The sequence below is a fragment of the Dermacentor silvarum genome, chromosome 7, assembly GCF_013339745.2.
Source record: "Dermacentor silvarum isolate Dsil-2018 chromosome 7, BIME_Dsil_1.4, whole genome shotgun sequence".
Classification (NCBI taxonomy): Eukaryota; Metazoa; Arthropoda; class Arachnida; order Ixodida; family Ixodidae; genus Dermacentor; species Dermacentor silvarum.
The window spans coordinates 51,676,799-51,693,727 of NC_051160.1; the positions used below are offsets into that span (position 1 = coordinate 51,676,799).

At 46.5% G+C, this 16,929-nt stretch overlaps 1 protein-coding gene across 1 annotated transcript in view; it reads right to left on the reverse strand.

Moving 5' to 3' along the window:
* Nucleotides 1–1,547, reverse strand: part of LOC125947113 (uncharacterized) — a 75,572-nt gene extending 74,025 nt beyond the window's left edge. Inside the window, 1 exon segment of the mRNA XM_049671469.1 lies at nucleotides 1,254–1,547. Coding sequence (XP_049527426.1) covers nucleotides 1,254–1,547 — 294 coding nt within the window.
* Between the last annotated feature and the right edge of the window lie 15,382 nt (nucleotides 1,548–16,929).

The following is a 16,929-nucleotide window of genomic DNA, read 5'->3' on the forward strand; positions in this document are numbered from 1 at the left end:
GCCACTCTTCTGGCCTGATGATTCTCCGGGTGCACGTTTTTAGGAAGCGGAAGCGTGAGGAATTTGTTCCGCCACTCCCGAGGAATATTTTGTCGTACATCCACTTGTTGCGGGAAGTAGATGTTCAAATCCTCCAAGAACCTACGGCCCGTCTTGGTTGTGGCCAATCGCATTACCTGGCTTGTAAGATGGGCGCTAATCAATTCAACAACCGTATTGTGTACTCCAAGTTGTAGCAGATGCTCCGTAGATGTTTTCATGGGCAGACCGAGCGTCTTTTTATGAGCCGTTCGAATGATAACGTCCATGTGGTTTAGATCGCTCTTCCTTATCCGAAGGTACGGGGCCACGTACACTATACGACAGAGGATAAACGCCTGCGCTAGCCTAAAGGTGCCCTTTTCTTGCATACCCCTCTTCTTGGTTGTGATCCGAGATATCATACGGATGACTTGCTGACACACCGTTCAGAGCTTAGTGATTGCGGCTGCGTTCACGCCCTTGTTGTTAATGAGCAGCCCCCAAATACGTAGGGCCTTCCACCTCGAGAATAGGTGTGTCGCCGACCGAGATTTCCAGCGGTGCTGTATCCTCCCTTCCAGTGCAAGACGAGGAGCTCCAACTTGTCCGGGGAACAGCGCAGTCCGGATTCTGCTGCGTAGTTTTCAACAGTGGTGGCAGCCTCCTGGAGGACCACCTCCCTATGGTTATATCTACCGCGTAAAGGGCGTGACAAATTCCCTTTATGGCACATAGTTTTTCCGGCAGGCGCATGAGGCCAACATTGAAGAGCAGTTGAGAAAAGACTGCTCCTTGAGGCGTACCCCTGGTGCCCATGAGTATCGGCTCGGACCTCGTGTCGCGAATATTGATGTGGGCTTGCCTATCTTGCAAGAAGTCCTTGATGTAATAAGAGGCGCGCTTTCCGCAATGAGCACCCTGTAGATTTTCCAGAACCTTGGAGTGTGTCACATTGTCGAAAGCCCCCTTAAGATCCAGAGCCAGTATGGCCCTACTGTTGCACTTGCGCGGGGGATCGATCACGTTCATTTTCGAGGGCAGTAATACGTCTTGGGTTGACAAGTGTGCCCGAAACCCGAACATCGTGTGAGGCAGAAGGTCTTGGTCTTCTACATACGCCAAAAGGTGCAGTTGCACCGCCTTCTCCATAATCTTCCCTGCGCACGATCTAAGCGAGACTGGCCTAGGTTATTGATGGTAACCTCCTTTCCAGTCTTGTGAATGAAGCTTACGTCAGCCGTCTTCCACATTCTGGGTAGCTTTCCACTTCTCCAGCACTCGTTGATGTATTGCTTGAGATTTTCGAGCGCCTGCCGATTAAGATTGGCAAGCAATCCCACCGTCACATTGTCGTTTCCTGGCGCCGTGCTCCGCCTTATGGCCATAAGCGCCGCCTGTTTTTCCTTGACCTTGAACTCCCGATCCAGGTCCGGATTCTCCATACCTTCATACTCGCGCACTGACTCGTTGTCTTTCAGTGTACAGATATATTTGCTGGGGAGGGCTGCAACCAGGTGCTCGTCCATGCCCGCGATGCCGTGCAGGGCTCTCTTGAGGTTACGTTGCTGCTCCCCGTGCGACTTGGTGGGCTCTATCAAACATCTAAGCAGACGCCACGCCGCCTTGATGCCGAGGCTGCCTTTCAAGGAGTCACATTTGGCCAACCAATTTCTTTCGGCCAAGGTTCATGCATACTCTTCCGCTTGCCATGTTAATTCAGCGACCTTGACCTTGAGCTTGCGGTTATACTTTTGCCTCTTCTACCGCCGCGTTAGACCTCTTCTCGCCTACCATACGCTTGAAACAGCGAAGCTGGGCGATCGTAGCCCAGCATTTTCCGGAAGTGCGCGCGAACTTTTCATCGTATTACTCATGATGATGATACTTTTTTTGCGCGTCCCGGACTTGCAGGCCGTCACTGCGCATTGCATAGCGCAGCTTACAACACCGATGCCGCGTTACGGGAGACCCGCTCCGTGAATGCGTCTAAACCGCTTTCATAGCTCGCAAAACCTCTTCACCTCGCAGATCACAAGCGTACGAACGCCCCAGCTGTGGACGACGACGACGCTCGAACGCAATCATATGGTTCGCATAAATGCATGCTATGCAGGAGTGGCTGTATAGCCTAGTGGTTACGATGCACGCTCTGGGACCGCGGGTACGCGGGTTCGAATCGCTCCTGGGCAAGATAGGTTTTCTTTACTTTCGTTATAGTTTCTTGCTACGTAGCAGAGAGAGAGAAAATAGCACCTCTTATTCTTCACAACCACAATCTCTCTTGCTACGCACCACAAATTGCGGCTGGCTTAATCAGCTTCGCTGTTACAAAACGTAAACTCTATACCACACTAGTTCATTGTTTACCATTCAACAGCACTCACTGCACCTTTACGTGTGATATTTTAGAGTAAGTACATGTACAGTTAAACCTGCTTACAACGAGGCTCCATAAAACGAATTCCAGGATATAACGAAGTCTTCTATTCCCCGCCGTTACTCCATAGAAGCACATGTATTTGAGACCTCTACGTAACGAAGTGGCAGCGGGAGACCCCCTCGAAATAACGAATTTTCCCCGCCGACAACCTACAGATTTCGCCCCAAATTTTGTCATTTTTGCGCAAGCAGCAACCGGAAGCACCTTCTCCGCCGCGACAGAATACGAAGCGGCGGCGTCGCGCTTGGCGCGCTCGAATTCACGGCGACCGCGAGGTGAGAGCGAGCGCACGTGTGCGTGCCTTCGCGAGCGTGCGCGAGGCGGACCAGCATCCCTCGACCCGGCGATCTGCCGCCGCGGGCGTGACCTTTCCCCTCCCTTCATTCAAACCTGATCCTGCAGCTTGCTGCAGCTGGCCTTGCCCGCGAAGCCGGCACTCTCCTTTTCCAGTTGATGTTGCCGAAGAAAATAAAAAGTTCTTTTTTCGACGCGCTGGCAGCGCCACCCTTTGGTTACTGCACAAGTCTCTGCTCTTCACTTCACTAACCTGGCACCAGGTGACACTATATAATGGCCGTTTATAGGGTGCCTCAATGCCAGCCCTGCCGTTCAGGGTGGAGACAACTCCGCTGGCGCCGCCATATTGAATCACACGAGCTCAGACTCAGCTACGCTTGCGTTCATAAATAGTGTTATTCGCGGCGCGCTTCCAAGTGCTTTGCCTTGATGAGGATTTTTTTATCGGTGTCGCATCTGCACATCTTTATAACCAATAGCCGTTAACTCGTCGAAGGTAGAAGACGTAAATGTATGGCGCTGGGAACATGCCCCAAGTTGCCTAATTCAATCAGATTTAATATGCCGTGTGTATGTTTGAAATACGCACTATTTTTTGCGCTTCGATGTTTGGTATATAAAGTTTGCGACCCCCTGTGTGTGGAAGTTCTTCTTTTTCGCTGTTGTATTTTGGTTTACACGTCACGCCTCCTTTACTGTAGCCAGCCACTCGCGCACGGCGTTTAGTTTCCCTTGCGTTGCGCGTGCTCTTCACGTTCATTGCAATTAATTGACGATATCTACGCGCAATTTTGCTTTTTTTGCCCACAAAACTGTGTGCTGACAGGATTAAGCTGGTGTAAAAATAACTGCGATGTGAAAATAAGGTTTAGTTAGTGCTGTAGAGAAACATGTAACGTAACTTGTCTGTGTCAATCTTGCGTAGTACACACAAGAAACCAAACGATGCACAAAATACATTTACTTAGTAATGTCTAGTACAGTCAATCATGAAAGAGATATGTACATGAAAAATTATATGTACTGTGTGGCGCCTGAAGGTTGTGTTGAAAGACGAGATAAAAAAAATTCGCAAGGTAGGCACGACACACACAATGCGGGATAGGGAGAGTTTTTTTTTAATTTATTCATTACATGGGAGGAGGGATTTCAAGTGAGTACATCAACCTTATTACACACAATATAAATCGAAAACAAGAAAACGCAACAGGGGGCAATATTAATCAAGACATCCAGCCAGAATACATCAGCTACCATCGAATACGTCGCATCAGCCAAACACATCGATGGCGAGTACAGAACATTTTATAAATAACCATTAGAACACTGATAACTACATTGAAAAATAAACAACACTACATACATATCGCGTACAAAAACCGTAAATGAAACTAAGACAGTCAAATACAGATTAGCAATGTTTTTCACTTCGAAAATAGAGTCCATGATGATGTAAGGCTGTTGACTTTAACAGACGGCGCTCATTCTGTCGATTTCTCTCGTATTTGTCCTCTTCAAAGTGTTTCTAAGTACAAGTAAAACAACAAAAGTGATTATTGATATGAAAAGTTGCCTTGTAAATACAGAGAACCCATTACAGTGCTTAAAAATAAATTTTCGCAGAAGTAATGCTGTATTACCTCGCTTCACATGTTTCGAAGAAATGCGCAGGCTACAGCAGACACCATGCCAGAAAGCGCCGAAACATTTTGGTCCCATGATGCCCCTTAACTCTACTACACCTGGGAATACCGTGCACAGGCATTTAAAGACCGTCACAGTACCCACTACGATCGGGAATGAGCACGAATGACCATCTACAAATATATTCGTCTAAAAATCAGCTATATAACGTAACAACCTGAGATCCGCAAGATATCTGCTGGGAAATCAGAGAAAATCACAATGCTTCGATTGCCACGTACACAACAAAGCACTGCGTTCTTTATTCCGAAATAACCAGTAGGGAAAAAAGAAACTGGGAAAAACAAAAAGAAACAACAGACACACACGATGTGTGCTTCCCGTGATAAAGTAAAATAGGTGGTTTACATGATTTGTAGCTAATGTAAGACTATTTCGCGGCGAAGCATCTTCGTCAGTCCTTAAAGTAAGGGTACTACTCGCATAGACTGCGCCAATCAAAACGGCAAAAGCCTATGCGACGCGCGCTCGCAAACCATGGGCTACTCAGACAGCATCGGTGCAGTGCTTAGTTCGTGAGTGAACGTAGGTACGTGAGCGAGGATCAGAGAATACTTTCTTATTTAAATGAAAAACGTGGTGCGATAGTCTAAACTTTCTTGACACTTACCTCGCAAATGTAGGAGCTATCCGTTGCCTTCCAGTGATACCGCTTTACTTGGGCTTCCCATATCTTCCTTCGCTCTGGGTCCCGGGGGAAGCGTAAACAATGAAGCCCTTTACGCGTCGATCCGGTGCACTTGGGAACACAACAGCCCGTCATGTCGACTTGATGCACTTGACAAGCTTGTCATTCATGCGGCTGAACACTGTCCAGCAAGTAGAAGCGTCAGCGAAGCATCCCCGCGCACTGTGTCTCGATAAGGACCGGCACCAAGCAATCGCTCTGATTCAAGATGGCGTCGCAGCGAGAAAGCGGCGGCGCGGGGGCGGTCAAAAGATGGCACCATACTGAACGGTGGCGCAGGCATCGAGGTACCCTAGCCGTTTATAGTCCGACGTAATGCGAGCGCGCGCACGCTGCGTCTCGTTGGCAAAAACGACCCCCTCTATACATGGCTTGCACGTGACGTCACGTCCGCCCGCGCCACTGCGTCCGCGCCATGCCGGAGCACCGCGCGCGCCGCCTTCGCATCTGATCGCGTGCGCTTATGCGGTCTCACTGTGTTTTCTAAGCGGATTTCACCGCTCCTCGCGAGAAATGCCACCCGTTTACAGTAGGCCTGCGTTTAACGAGGCATTTTACGCAGGACTGATCGGTTCGGCGCGTGCACGATATCGAGAAAAAGTGAAACTGTGCGACGATGTGGACCCGTACACGTTGCGACTGAGTGCGGATACGACGCCGGATGTTAGCGCTTTCCCCGAGATCTCACGCGGATGCATTGTAAACTGCCTAGTTTTCTCTTCAAGCTTCGCGACACTGGAGGAAATGAAGGCTTATAAATCGCTTGAATCCCACAACTACTTCACAAGCGGTTGGGTGAAAACACTGTCGGCGAAGCGGCTGCAAGGAGAAAAGGTGCTCCTACTACCAGATGTAGGCTGCAGCCCCCGTTTTCCATGCCGCATTTTGTTTATAGCATTCAGAGGCATTCCCTGGTTAGTCAGTGGTGCGTGCAGAAGACACGCAGGATTGGAGCTTGGTGCAGAGAAGAAACGAACTGATACTGTCCATTTAACAATCACGCAAAAACGGAGTTTATGTGCTAGGGTCTGAAATTTTTCAAACAGGATATGCAGCTTGCGCGAGTGTTTTGTGGCTGGGAGAATGATGTGCGTACTTTCCATGCTTTATTTGGATCGATATTTCTGCATTGTTTACATGTATGTTTTGATTTCAACAGTTTTCAATGGGCTGTCTGTGTATGTGCGGTCGTCGTCACCGTCGTCGTAGCGGTTTTCGGGTGGCGTTGCGCCGACTCCAAAAGCTCTTGCCGGTGCAGCGGTCACCGCGTCGACCTCGGGAGTCGTTCGTTTAAACCATCGACTTGCAGCACGCTCGTAGCGCGCAGTGCCTTCATTATTTGCTTTGTAGCCTAGCAAAAGCGTTGGCGCCCAGTCCGAGTTCGTTTCTTCACAGAGCTTGGACAGTCTTCCTACAAATGCAAACAAATGTGATTCTAGTGCAGCGTTAAGTGCGCATTATGTAATATTGCGAAGGCTTAGCTGTTACGAAGTGGGCGCCGCACACTCGCATGTTTGGGAGATCGCCCTTGAGATCAGCACGCTTGATACGCGAAAGCCACAGGCTGCGCCGCTTCGAGCTAAGTGCTTTCGTTCGTTCGTCTTGCCATTCCACAACCTTCGGAAGCCGAAAAAGGTTCGTGTTTGCCGACTACTTCCTCGAGCTGCTTTTACTGCGGTTGCAACACCCAACAACTGCGCAAATAGCCATTGCAAAACAGTGCCATTCGCACACGACTAACAGCGTGGTGCCATATGGTGGTGCTCCGGGTGCTCCGGCATGGCGGAAACCTAACCCAGCATTGGCGGAAGTGACGTCAGTGCAAGCCATGTATAGTCGAGCGCACCGGCGCAGCCAACGTAACCGGGGCCTTCCGACACGCCCCCGACGAACCCGGTGCTGAATTGGCTCCTGACTCACTCGCGCGTTGGTCGCGCCGACTGCGCCGACCCACAATGCAACTTCCCGCGAAGAAATAAAGGCGCCCACTTCGCTTCGCCGACGGTCGCAGACAGCCATTCAAAGCGGCGCGAGGGCTTGGGATCGTTCTGCGCATGCTCTGAAGATAACAGCAAACCAACGTTACTATTGACCCTTTTCGCGGAGCAGTTTGTTTGAGAGAAACGAGATGGCGCTCACGGCAGCGCGCCATACCTCTCCTCAGCGACCGCGCACGAATACGAAACCATTACCGCTTCTACCTTGCTTCTGTGAGATCAGCTGTCGGAAATGCTACTGAGTTTTCGCTAACACACCGTGCCCCAATCATGCTAGATTCAATCATGTGGATTGAAGACGTGTGCAGTAGTTGGCTGCAAAATAGTGACTGACGTTTTAAGGAATGGAATGAATCTGTGTGGCCAAGTTCGCGGACCGCTGCTGCAACTGTCCGAACGTGTTACCGGCACTTCGAGATGTACGGCTTTTCTCGAGGATACAGAAATTTGCTCATCCGCCAGCCTTGTATCGCTAACCTTCAAAGAAGGGGCTTCATCCCCAGAACGTCTGCAAGAGTGAGTACCACTCGTTAAACAATGACAAATGGAGTAGCGCCGCTTCCTGTCATAGTATGTTTCGCGCGCGTTATCTATAGACATCTGTCCCAAATGGCAGGAAAACTTACGCCCACTCTATCGCCGACGCATCAAGAATAAGTGAATGGGCACACACTTGAATATATGCGCACTGTATACGCACAATAAATGACGGACTACACCTATGGCGCACGAATGGTCGAAGCTGAATGTTTCGTGATGATCCACAAGAGTAAGCGAGTTACTAGCTGTAATATATATTTTGCTACAAGGTATTACAATGTACAAAACAGCTACGTTTCAAGCCTTGTACGCAGCAAGAACAAATCAATCGGAACTGAGCACACCCGCGAGCAATTAGGCAGAAAATAATCAGGTAGTGGCCGCACCGAGGTACTTCACTGAGTCAGAAACTGACAAGCAACTGCTTCAAAATATTTGCCGAATAAAGAACAAAAAGCAAAACACACTAATCCTGACTAAATTCATAATCGGAAAGCTTGAATAGCTTGGAATACATATTTAGCCCGGCTTTTAAAACAAGCACCATATACGCTGCTTGCGCCGTTTGGACATAGCTTAATCAGCACCGAAAGCGCTTTTGCATGTTCTCTGAAGCTGTGATGAAAGCTTCGTGTCGTCCACCTAGTCACCGTCTACGATATCTCCGAAAACAGAAGTTTTCTATGCCGCGCCGGCGTCATACACTTCCATTGTAAACAAGGAGGCAACGGAGGCAGTTGAGGCAAGCAGTGGACGCGTCACCACGTGATCAAACATGGCAGCGCCCACGGGATCGCCGCGAAAAGGGTCAATACTCGCGGACAACTTTCTGTGGCAATGAAGGGAAAGCTACGGAGGCAAAGCGCGCAGAAGCGAGAGCGCTTCTGAAAAGAGTCGCTAGTTTTAATCCACGTTGGTTTAGGCTGGGGAAGAGAAAACATAAACAGCTTATTAACAACACTTAAATAAGACAGAACACACCACTGAGCGTAAAAGTTTACTTATTTTGCGGCTTTCACCTTCTTCGTCTGGGTAAACGCGAAACCATCGCATGTGAAAGCTGCGTCGATTCAGCGTCCGTTCCGAGCAACCAAAAGCACTGTCAAACGCTGCCGGACTACTTGGCGCGCTAACACATGTGCAGCATCCATGCGCCCGTAGCTTTCCCTTCATTGCCACAGAAAGTTGTCCGCGAGTATAGAGTAGCAACGTTGCAGCCGACGGCGCGCGCGTCGGACTATAGAGGAGATGGCGTTTCGGCTGGCACAACGCAAGCGGCGTAGCGTGAGTGGCCGCGAACAACGCTCGCGCGCCGATAACGTCGGACTGTAAACGGGCCTTACACGACGCTACGACTCCATCGGTAAGCGGTAAGAATCGAGTAAATACGGTAAGCGTTTCTTTTTCGAATTTTCATGCCGAACCTGCATATAACGAAATCGTCTTTATAACGAAGTTTTTCGGGAATTTGTCAATTTCGTTACATCGAGGTTTAACTGTAGTATCGATGCTGGTTTGGCGATTGCTCCCAACCATCTTCACAGATGTTTCCATTTATTGGGAACAGAACAGTTGTAACGTATAATTGGAATAATGAAATTAAAATCAAACTACGTATACGTCAGTGTCACAGCTCTGAAGCACTGAGTGCTTAGGTACATTTTCAATAAGCCAATACTCTGATTCCCTGCGTAGACCTATCCTAGGGCCGACATGTTTGCCATCATTTTACAGAGTATCATACATGTGAATTTTTGGCAGTTCTCGCTTTGATGAATTGCTTAAGACACCAGGCAATATACTTTCACATGAATAACATTGTTTTCCGAATAAGCTATTGTATGTCATGAAGAGCTTAGCTGTACACAGTTAGCGCTAAATAGCTCTCGAAATCTTGTTCATTTTTTAACGCAAAGATTTTCCACTGAACCCACTCGAACATTCGTGATTTTGGCTACTCGATGAGTGGTACAGCTGTCTTGCCGAAAATCTCTTACCTAAAAGTATTGATTTACGGGATTGAAGCTCGGTCTGCCACCACATTAGCCCGATGCTCTAACCAAAAGGACGCAATCGCCCGTATACTTCCATCGTGCACACGAAAACTAGCTCTCCCAGATGATTTCCATGTGTGTCACATTCCGCAGCACAGGTGCGTGAAAGCGCAAGCGCAGGTGCTAAGTTTCATTTCTGAAGAACTAAATGAGAAATCTAATCCTTGACATCTAACTCGGTGAGGCGGTAGCTACTTAGGCGAGAATAACATTCCTATTTCAGTATTTAATGTAGTTACACAAATTACCTTTTTAAATAGTCGCCTTAAAGCACATTTTTACATTTACGAGTTGTAACTGGTGAGTTCGCGAGGCGTATCCTTTCTAACAAATTCTCAAATCTACACCGGTTTCGACAATATACATTCAATCGGTGCGACGGAATGCATTGACATTTTAGCTATTCTTGTGCTTCAATCCATATACCAGCAATTTCTTTAACACGTAGGTGGAACAACAGCGCATTTTTACCGCATGTTTGAGGGTGCATAAATCGAAATTGGCGTCATGCCCAAAAATCGTTCCAGGTTTATATACCATGCAATCTCACTAATTGGAGTTCGTAGGTTGGAATACGTACCGTCAATTATTTTAAATACTTTTTTAGTGGAATTACGTTCATCATTCAGTGAAACATTTTGATTTTGCATAAAAGTATTGACCGCCTCACCGAGTTAAAAGTTTAGCTTAAGCGTTCGAGTTGTGCTATCTGCCAAACGCAAGCTTTAAAACACAGATGCAGCTAAAAAAACACCTGATAGACAATACAGAAAAAAGTGAAATGTAAACTACGTCCATATAGGGAATATACGTAATATACCATTTTGAACGTGAGCTTTAGAACAGATATTATTGAAATAAAATCACGAAGAATACATGGTATGCTATGTTGAAGATTTTCGCAGTACGCGTTTTAAGTGTAGTTATCCGGACAAAGTAGAATAGCTGCATCTAAATAAACAAATATTTATTCGAAAGGCGCTAATACTCTACATTTAGACTCACATTTGATTAGAGTCAAGTTGTGTGATTGCTGTAGAGATAAGTGCAAGAGGAAATGTGCTGCTCATCTCACTCGGTGCGAGAATATCCGCGCGTAGCTATCTGGTACACTGTAGCACAACAAAGGGATGAGACAACAGGAATTTCTCTACAAAAAATGCGCCATTGTCCGACACTTATTTGTTCGGAATTCCGATCGTTGCAAGCAGGAAGTACAGTGCAGGGATGCCTGCTGCTGACGTAGACGGGGTCACCTGTCGCATTTAAAGCAATTTAATGAAGATCTACACTAATTTAAAGAAATTACGTTCTGAAAAAGAACGTGCAAATCCAAGTGCAGCGTCTGCCATGGCCTTGCCGGCTATCTCCGCGAGGGAAGCCGAGCCTTTAATAAGTTTCACTCTGTGCGTTGGCAGGCTTCGTACGAACATACTATCGTCTGTACGTCGTTGTCTATGGCAGTCCAGAATATATAGCTTCTGCCACAAGCCTTGGTAGCCCCAATGCCACGATGACCTGCATACAAAAACTACATACCTCTATTGCCTCCTGCAGTATTCATGATAACCAGTGAAAGCCATGTATTGCATCCCTGACGAATTGCGAGCTCTGCGACTCTTCCGTGGTGAGGATTCAATTCTTCTTTAGTTTTTGTACGGTGCAATCTTGCGCTTTGGTGTATTATTTCCAGAGAAGGGCGTCTTCTATGGGAAACGCCGGAAGTACTTCTGCTTTTTGAGGCGGGTGTGGCAGGGCCTCGAGTATGTCAACGACTCCAGGTTCATACGGTTCTCTAATGAATATGGGAAGAGGCAACCGGCCTAATGGGTCTTCATTTTGGTGTAACTTCCTGAACTGGTACTGCAGATTGTAGTCGTAATCTGCTACCTTCACACACCACTTTGTCATATGGGGGGAGACATCCTGCGACACTGGTTTTCTCGATCCCATGATACCCAGCAAGGCTGATCATCGGCCACAAACTTCAATTTGGGAATGGCGGTGTGCTTGTTGAAGTCGTCTGCCTCTACACCACGGCAAGTGAATATCTGTCTAATTGAGCATAGTTGCGCGCTGCTGGGCCCAACGTGCGTGAAGCGAATGCTATTGACGCCACTTTTCTTACCCTGTTCTTCCGTGATAGAAGAGCTCGAATTCCGTAGGGTGAATCATCACACTAGATCGAAAGTTACTTTTTCTCATCGTAATGTGTCCAAACAGGTATTTGGCTGTTTTAGCTCGTCGCTGTTTCCTGTCCACACAGCATTTCTTTAAAGCAGCTCATACAGCATGAATGCGGCTGTGGCTCTTCGTACTAGAAAACGGTCATTAGTAATATAATGTGGTTTCATGGTTTCGAAAGCGTTAAGAAATAGGGCTAATAGCGGTAACAAACACAGATGATAGCTTTATGCGTGAGTTATTGCCGAAGTGGGCTTGAACGTGTTGAAAATCATGTAACGTAAGATAATTACGTTTACGACGAGGCACATATTTGCAAAGTCGATGTAGTAATTAAACAAATTATTATGCAAAGCAAATTATCTACCTTTCTGCTAAACAAAACGTGTGGCTGGTCGCAATATAAGACTTTAGACCTGCCGTCCGAGGTACTAGTAACAGTTTCGAGAAATGGAAAAAAATTCACGCTCGTCATTACTAGAGACCTGATTTTAGGCAAATGCCTTCTTTGTTCCTTGCGCTCCTATCGCCCCACTTTGATATATGAGCATAAATTGGAGGTTAAGAAGGGCTTTTATATTGTTTTTATAGTGCCTATAAATGCCTATTTTTGCGTTTGTGCCTAAATGCCTATAAATGCCTATAAATGCCTATTTGCAATGTCGGCGCCTATAATATGAACACTATTTAGCCTCAAGTTTCACTTTCGAGTGCAGTTAGAGACCTTTATTCATGTTACCGGGCAACATTGGCTGTTCGGAACTCTATGGAGTTCAACCTAGTCCTTGAGTTCAACCAACTCCCGGAAAACTGCTAGCAGCATTGAGATGGGACGCGCTGGCCAGCATACGCCGCCGCGCTGACATTGCGCGAGCGGTCGGCGAATGCGAAACCGCGGAGAGCCGTCAGGGGAAAGGAGAGTGAAGAGCAAAATAAACGAAAAAATGTGATGTGCACACGGCTTTTGTGTTGTTTGTAATTTACTTTTTAAGGTATTCACCGCCTTCGGGCGTTCCTTCTCAGCGTACGAGATCATTTTCAGTGACAAGAGGCTCAATTGTGAATCCAAAAATCTGGAGGTGGTGGTAGTTTGCTATTGTTTCCACAATCTTCACAGTGATTCTTAGACTACGTTCTGCGTGATCTCCAAACAGATTTCTTCAAACATGTGTACTTCAAATGAGTGGAAGTGTCTTTGGCAGTGTTGGGACGTCTTGCCTGTTCGGATAATGTCATTGTATATGAGAAAATTGCCAAGAGTTGTGCCTAACCGTCCTCATGTAAGAACATCTTCTTAAACCGTAGTCTCTCTTGCATTTGTTTTTTGTCTGTTTTTGTTGTGTCTTAATTAATTGCGTCAGGTAGCCATAAAGTATCGCTTTTTTATTCAGTATTCCCAGCTTTCAAGTATTCTTTTTCATGCCTGTTTCACTATATGCGACGCTCGAGTACAGTCGCCATTGAACATGAATATGAGCAGTGTGCTTATTGAATTAAGCCAATTGATCCTCATTAGTCCAGCAGTTTTATGAGACAATTGCACGACTATGCTAAACTGTTGGCGCCTTTGTGCCGTCATAGAGAATAACATTTCTTGTTTTCCTATCGTAGATATAGGCCGCGCACGTCTTCATATGAAATTATTTGCATTTATGTAAAATTTTATTGTGCCTATATTTACAACCTTGGAGGCCTAAAACGTTGTTCTGCCTGCCTATTTTTGGCGCCTAAAACGCGCTTTTTTAATGCCTAAAGATCCGGCCTCTAGTCATTACTGCTGCCCAATTTATTCCGGCCCATTTCAATCAGAGAAACGAAACTGAGCAGGTGCCCACCCATCATTAACTTGACTGTTCGCACCTCACCGTCGCACGAGCATTAGCTAGAGTGATCACAGCACGATATACGTGGTCATTTGAATATACTAGTGCTACAACGAAATCACCGAGCAGTCTTTGCAAGATAGCTACACCGTACATGCACGAAAACCACTGTGACATCTAGCAGACGACACCTAGAACAATCTACTGTACACAAAATGTAGTTCCGATAATGACTGCACTTGATTTCGCAAAATAGATAGTACTCGAGAGTATGCCGTACATGCTGTATTACCATCCTGTAGGCTCACATTTTAATAACTAACACAGGGAAGGTCAATCGACCGCGTCAAACAGTCTTCAATTTGCGCGCGAGTGCGCAACGCAGAAGCACAGAGTCTGCAAGGTGATGCCACACGCGAGAGAGCACCACTTACGAGGCACGTAGCCCGGATTTGTTTTCGGGGGTGGGGGGCAAGGTGAAATTACGGGAAAGAAACGCTTTCCACGGCAAGAAAAAAAGGAAAAAATGCCCGGGAATGGACCAGGCGCTTAATTATTCGAAGAGCACGGGCACAAAGTGGAATGCAGCAGAAGAGGCGAGTTAATCCGAGATGGAAAGCAAGTTTTTGACAATGCAATAAAGCTAGTGCGTGTGCACCAGCCAGAACACTTTCCAACCAAAACATATCCACCAAGAAGGGACATGCAGAGTCAGTGACGAAAAAATGAGCGACAAAAAAAGAAATACAAAGCAATCAGGAAACCACTTACGGAGATGTGCGACAAATAAAAAAAAAATTGTCAGGCGCTTTCTCTACCCAACTTCTCACTCTTTGTCTCAACAACAGGCCTGCGAGAAGAAAGTGAGCCATTTTATGACAGGAATTCTTTAAAAAAACAGACATATTTGGAAAAGAGTTTCATTGAACAATAAAAGAACCAAAACAGAAAGTGGGTGCTTTCGTGACACAAAAGATGAAGAACGCTAACATTGGTTTCTACAGCAAGCAATTTTAAACAACGGCATTGTGAATGGTATTACGATATTGTGAAAGCCAATGCAAAATAAAACTTAAAAAAAACATGTAGCTTAGCGGAAAAGAGCGGTTCACGCTCATTCGGTGTCACCCGTTGCCGTCTTGTGGTATTCAGTCCGTGCATGATTCTCCGATGTCTCTATGGCATCCTTCCACTTCGCAAACGGAACACTTACGAGGTTCCTACATGACTAGTGAGAGCTTTTACCCGCTCCGCTCTTACGACAAAAAAGTACGCAAGTTTTGCAGAGAGCTCCCATCCGCACATGAGAAAATGCAAGCCACTCATATCTGTGCAGCCAGTGAGACAGAAACGTGCACCTTTTCCCGTTTTTGGTTACCGAGATTTTATACTTGTAGCTCGGGGGTGGCATCCATACGTTAGAGTATGCCCGTTCTCTGATGTCATCGGGTATGTCAGTGTTACTGACAGTGTTGGCTGACAGTGTTATTGACAGTGTGGGCTGACGGTTTCCACATCGTCTTCGCAGTCATGCGTTCTCTCGGCATCCAAGTCCGCAGGTGCTGCGACGTTTTCGGCGGTAGAGCCGCCTTCTGATAATACAAGGCTTCCTTTCTAGATGCACGATAGAAATAGAAAAATAATCATACTTATGTTTTCTGACAATAGAGCTTTTGCTTTTTGTTACAGTTAAATATTGTCGTAAGACGTATGCCAAATTCCGCTTTTACAAGCGCCCTAAATAAAAATGTCTCCGAGTATCCGTACATTCAATAGATTTCAATTTTCGCGCCATATCTGCCTGTCTTAGCGCTCGTTGATCTAGACTAGATACAGTCGAATGTCGCCAATGCGAACATGCATGCATAGAATTGACATTGTGGTTCTGTGAATATCATCTGTATTCCAATGGGCGAAAATGCAATCTTATCATTATCATGGCGGTGAACACTTTTCATTCCCTAGTGGTTCGCTACTGGAACTGAAACACCGACTTACTCCAATACACCGACTTACGGTCTACGGAAATAGGTCGACAACATGTGTTCGTAGGTTGTGAGCCACTCGGATGCCTTCTTTTCTGATAATACGGGTGATGGTTTCGCTAGCGCCTCAGACATATGGGAGAGTGAGGTATTTCTGTCGTGGTGTTGATTGGGGGGCCGGACGCTCAATTTCTTTGCGAGCGTTGCTGTGCTTTTGAAATTGAAGTGCTTTCCGAATAAAGGTTCTTGGGTAGCTGTCTTTGGTGAGTTCTTTGACTATCGTTTGTTTTTCATTTGTTTCAATGCGCACGCCGCTACTTGAAGTTGTGCCTCTATTCTCGTGTGTTAATGGCCGACTGGACGAATTTGGCGACTGGCAGGCGACTGGACGAATGGCGACTGGCAGTCAAGTAGGCAGGGGGGGAGGAGGCCTGCATCCCCCCCCCCCTGCCTACGTGCCTGCCACTCACACTTCTCGAAGGTAATACTGTAAAGTCACCTAGGCCTGTTGGAACCCCGACTTTAAATTTTTCAGCGTTATTTCAACCAAAACCTGGATGTCCCTTTCTTGACTCCTGCACGAACTCCGTTACGCTCCCAGCAGCTGTGAGCCCCAGCCGTTCTGGATGCTGGCTATTCCCTAATGTCCCACCTGGCAGGAAATCTTGGCATGTCCTTACAATGTACTAAGCTTGCGACTTTTCTATTTATGTGGCAGACGCGTGCTTCGCCATAACGGAAATATTTGCTCCTTCATGTTTATCCTGACACAGGCAGCGCCGGCCTCAAAAGCCATGCATTCTCCTTCGTGCTACAGCGCAGCAAACGTTTTTTTCTGATTCCGTGTTTTCTGTTGTTCCAATCACGCTGGCCATTTTCGCCACCATAATCTGCGTAAAATTTACCGTTCCAGTACATTTCGTTATTTTTTATGACTTCGGCTTCTTTGCCTATAATTGCATTTATCAGTCTACTAAAAGTACCATTTTTAGTATCATGTGTGGATAATTAGTTTCTGCGTTTTCTTTTTTTTACTTTCTTGCTTTTGTAACCTCAAACACGTTTTCAATTAGGCAAACAAATGGCTTGAATATTCATACCGGTAGGCAGAAACGAATGAAGTTTAGTTAAATATGGACAGAATGAAATATATGCTTTGAGAACGAGAGCAATGTTCTACAACAAAAATTTCATTA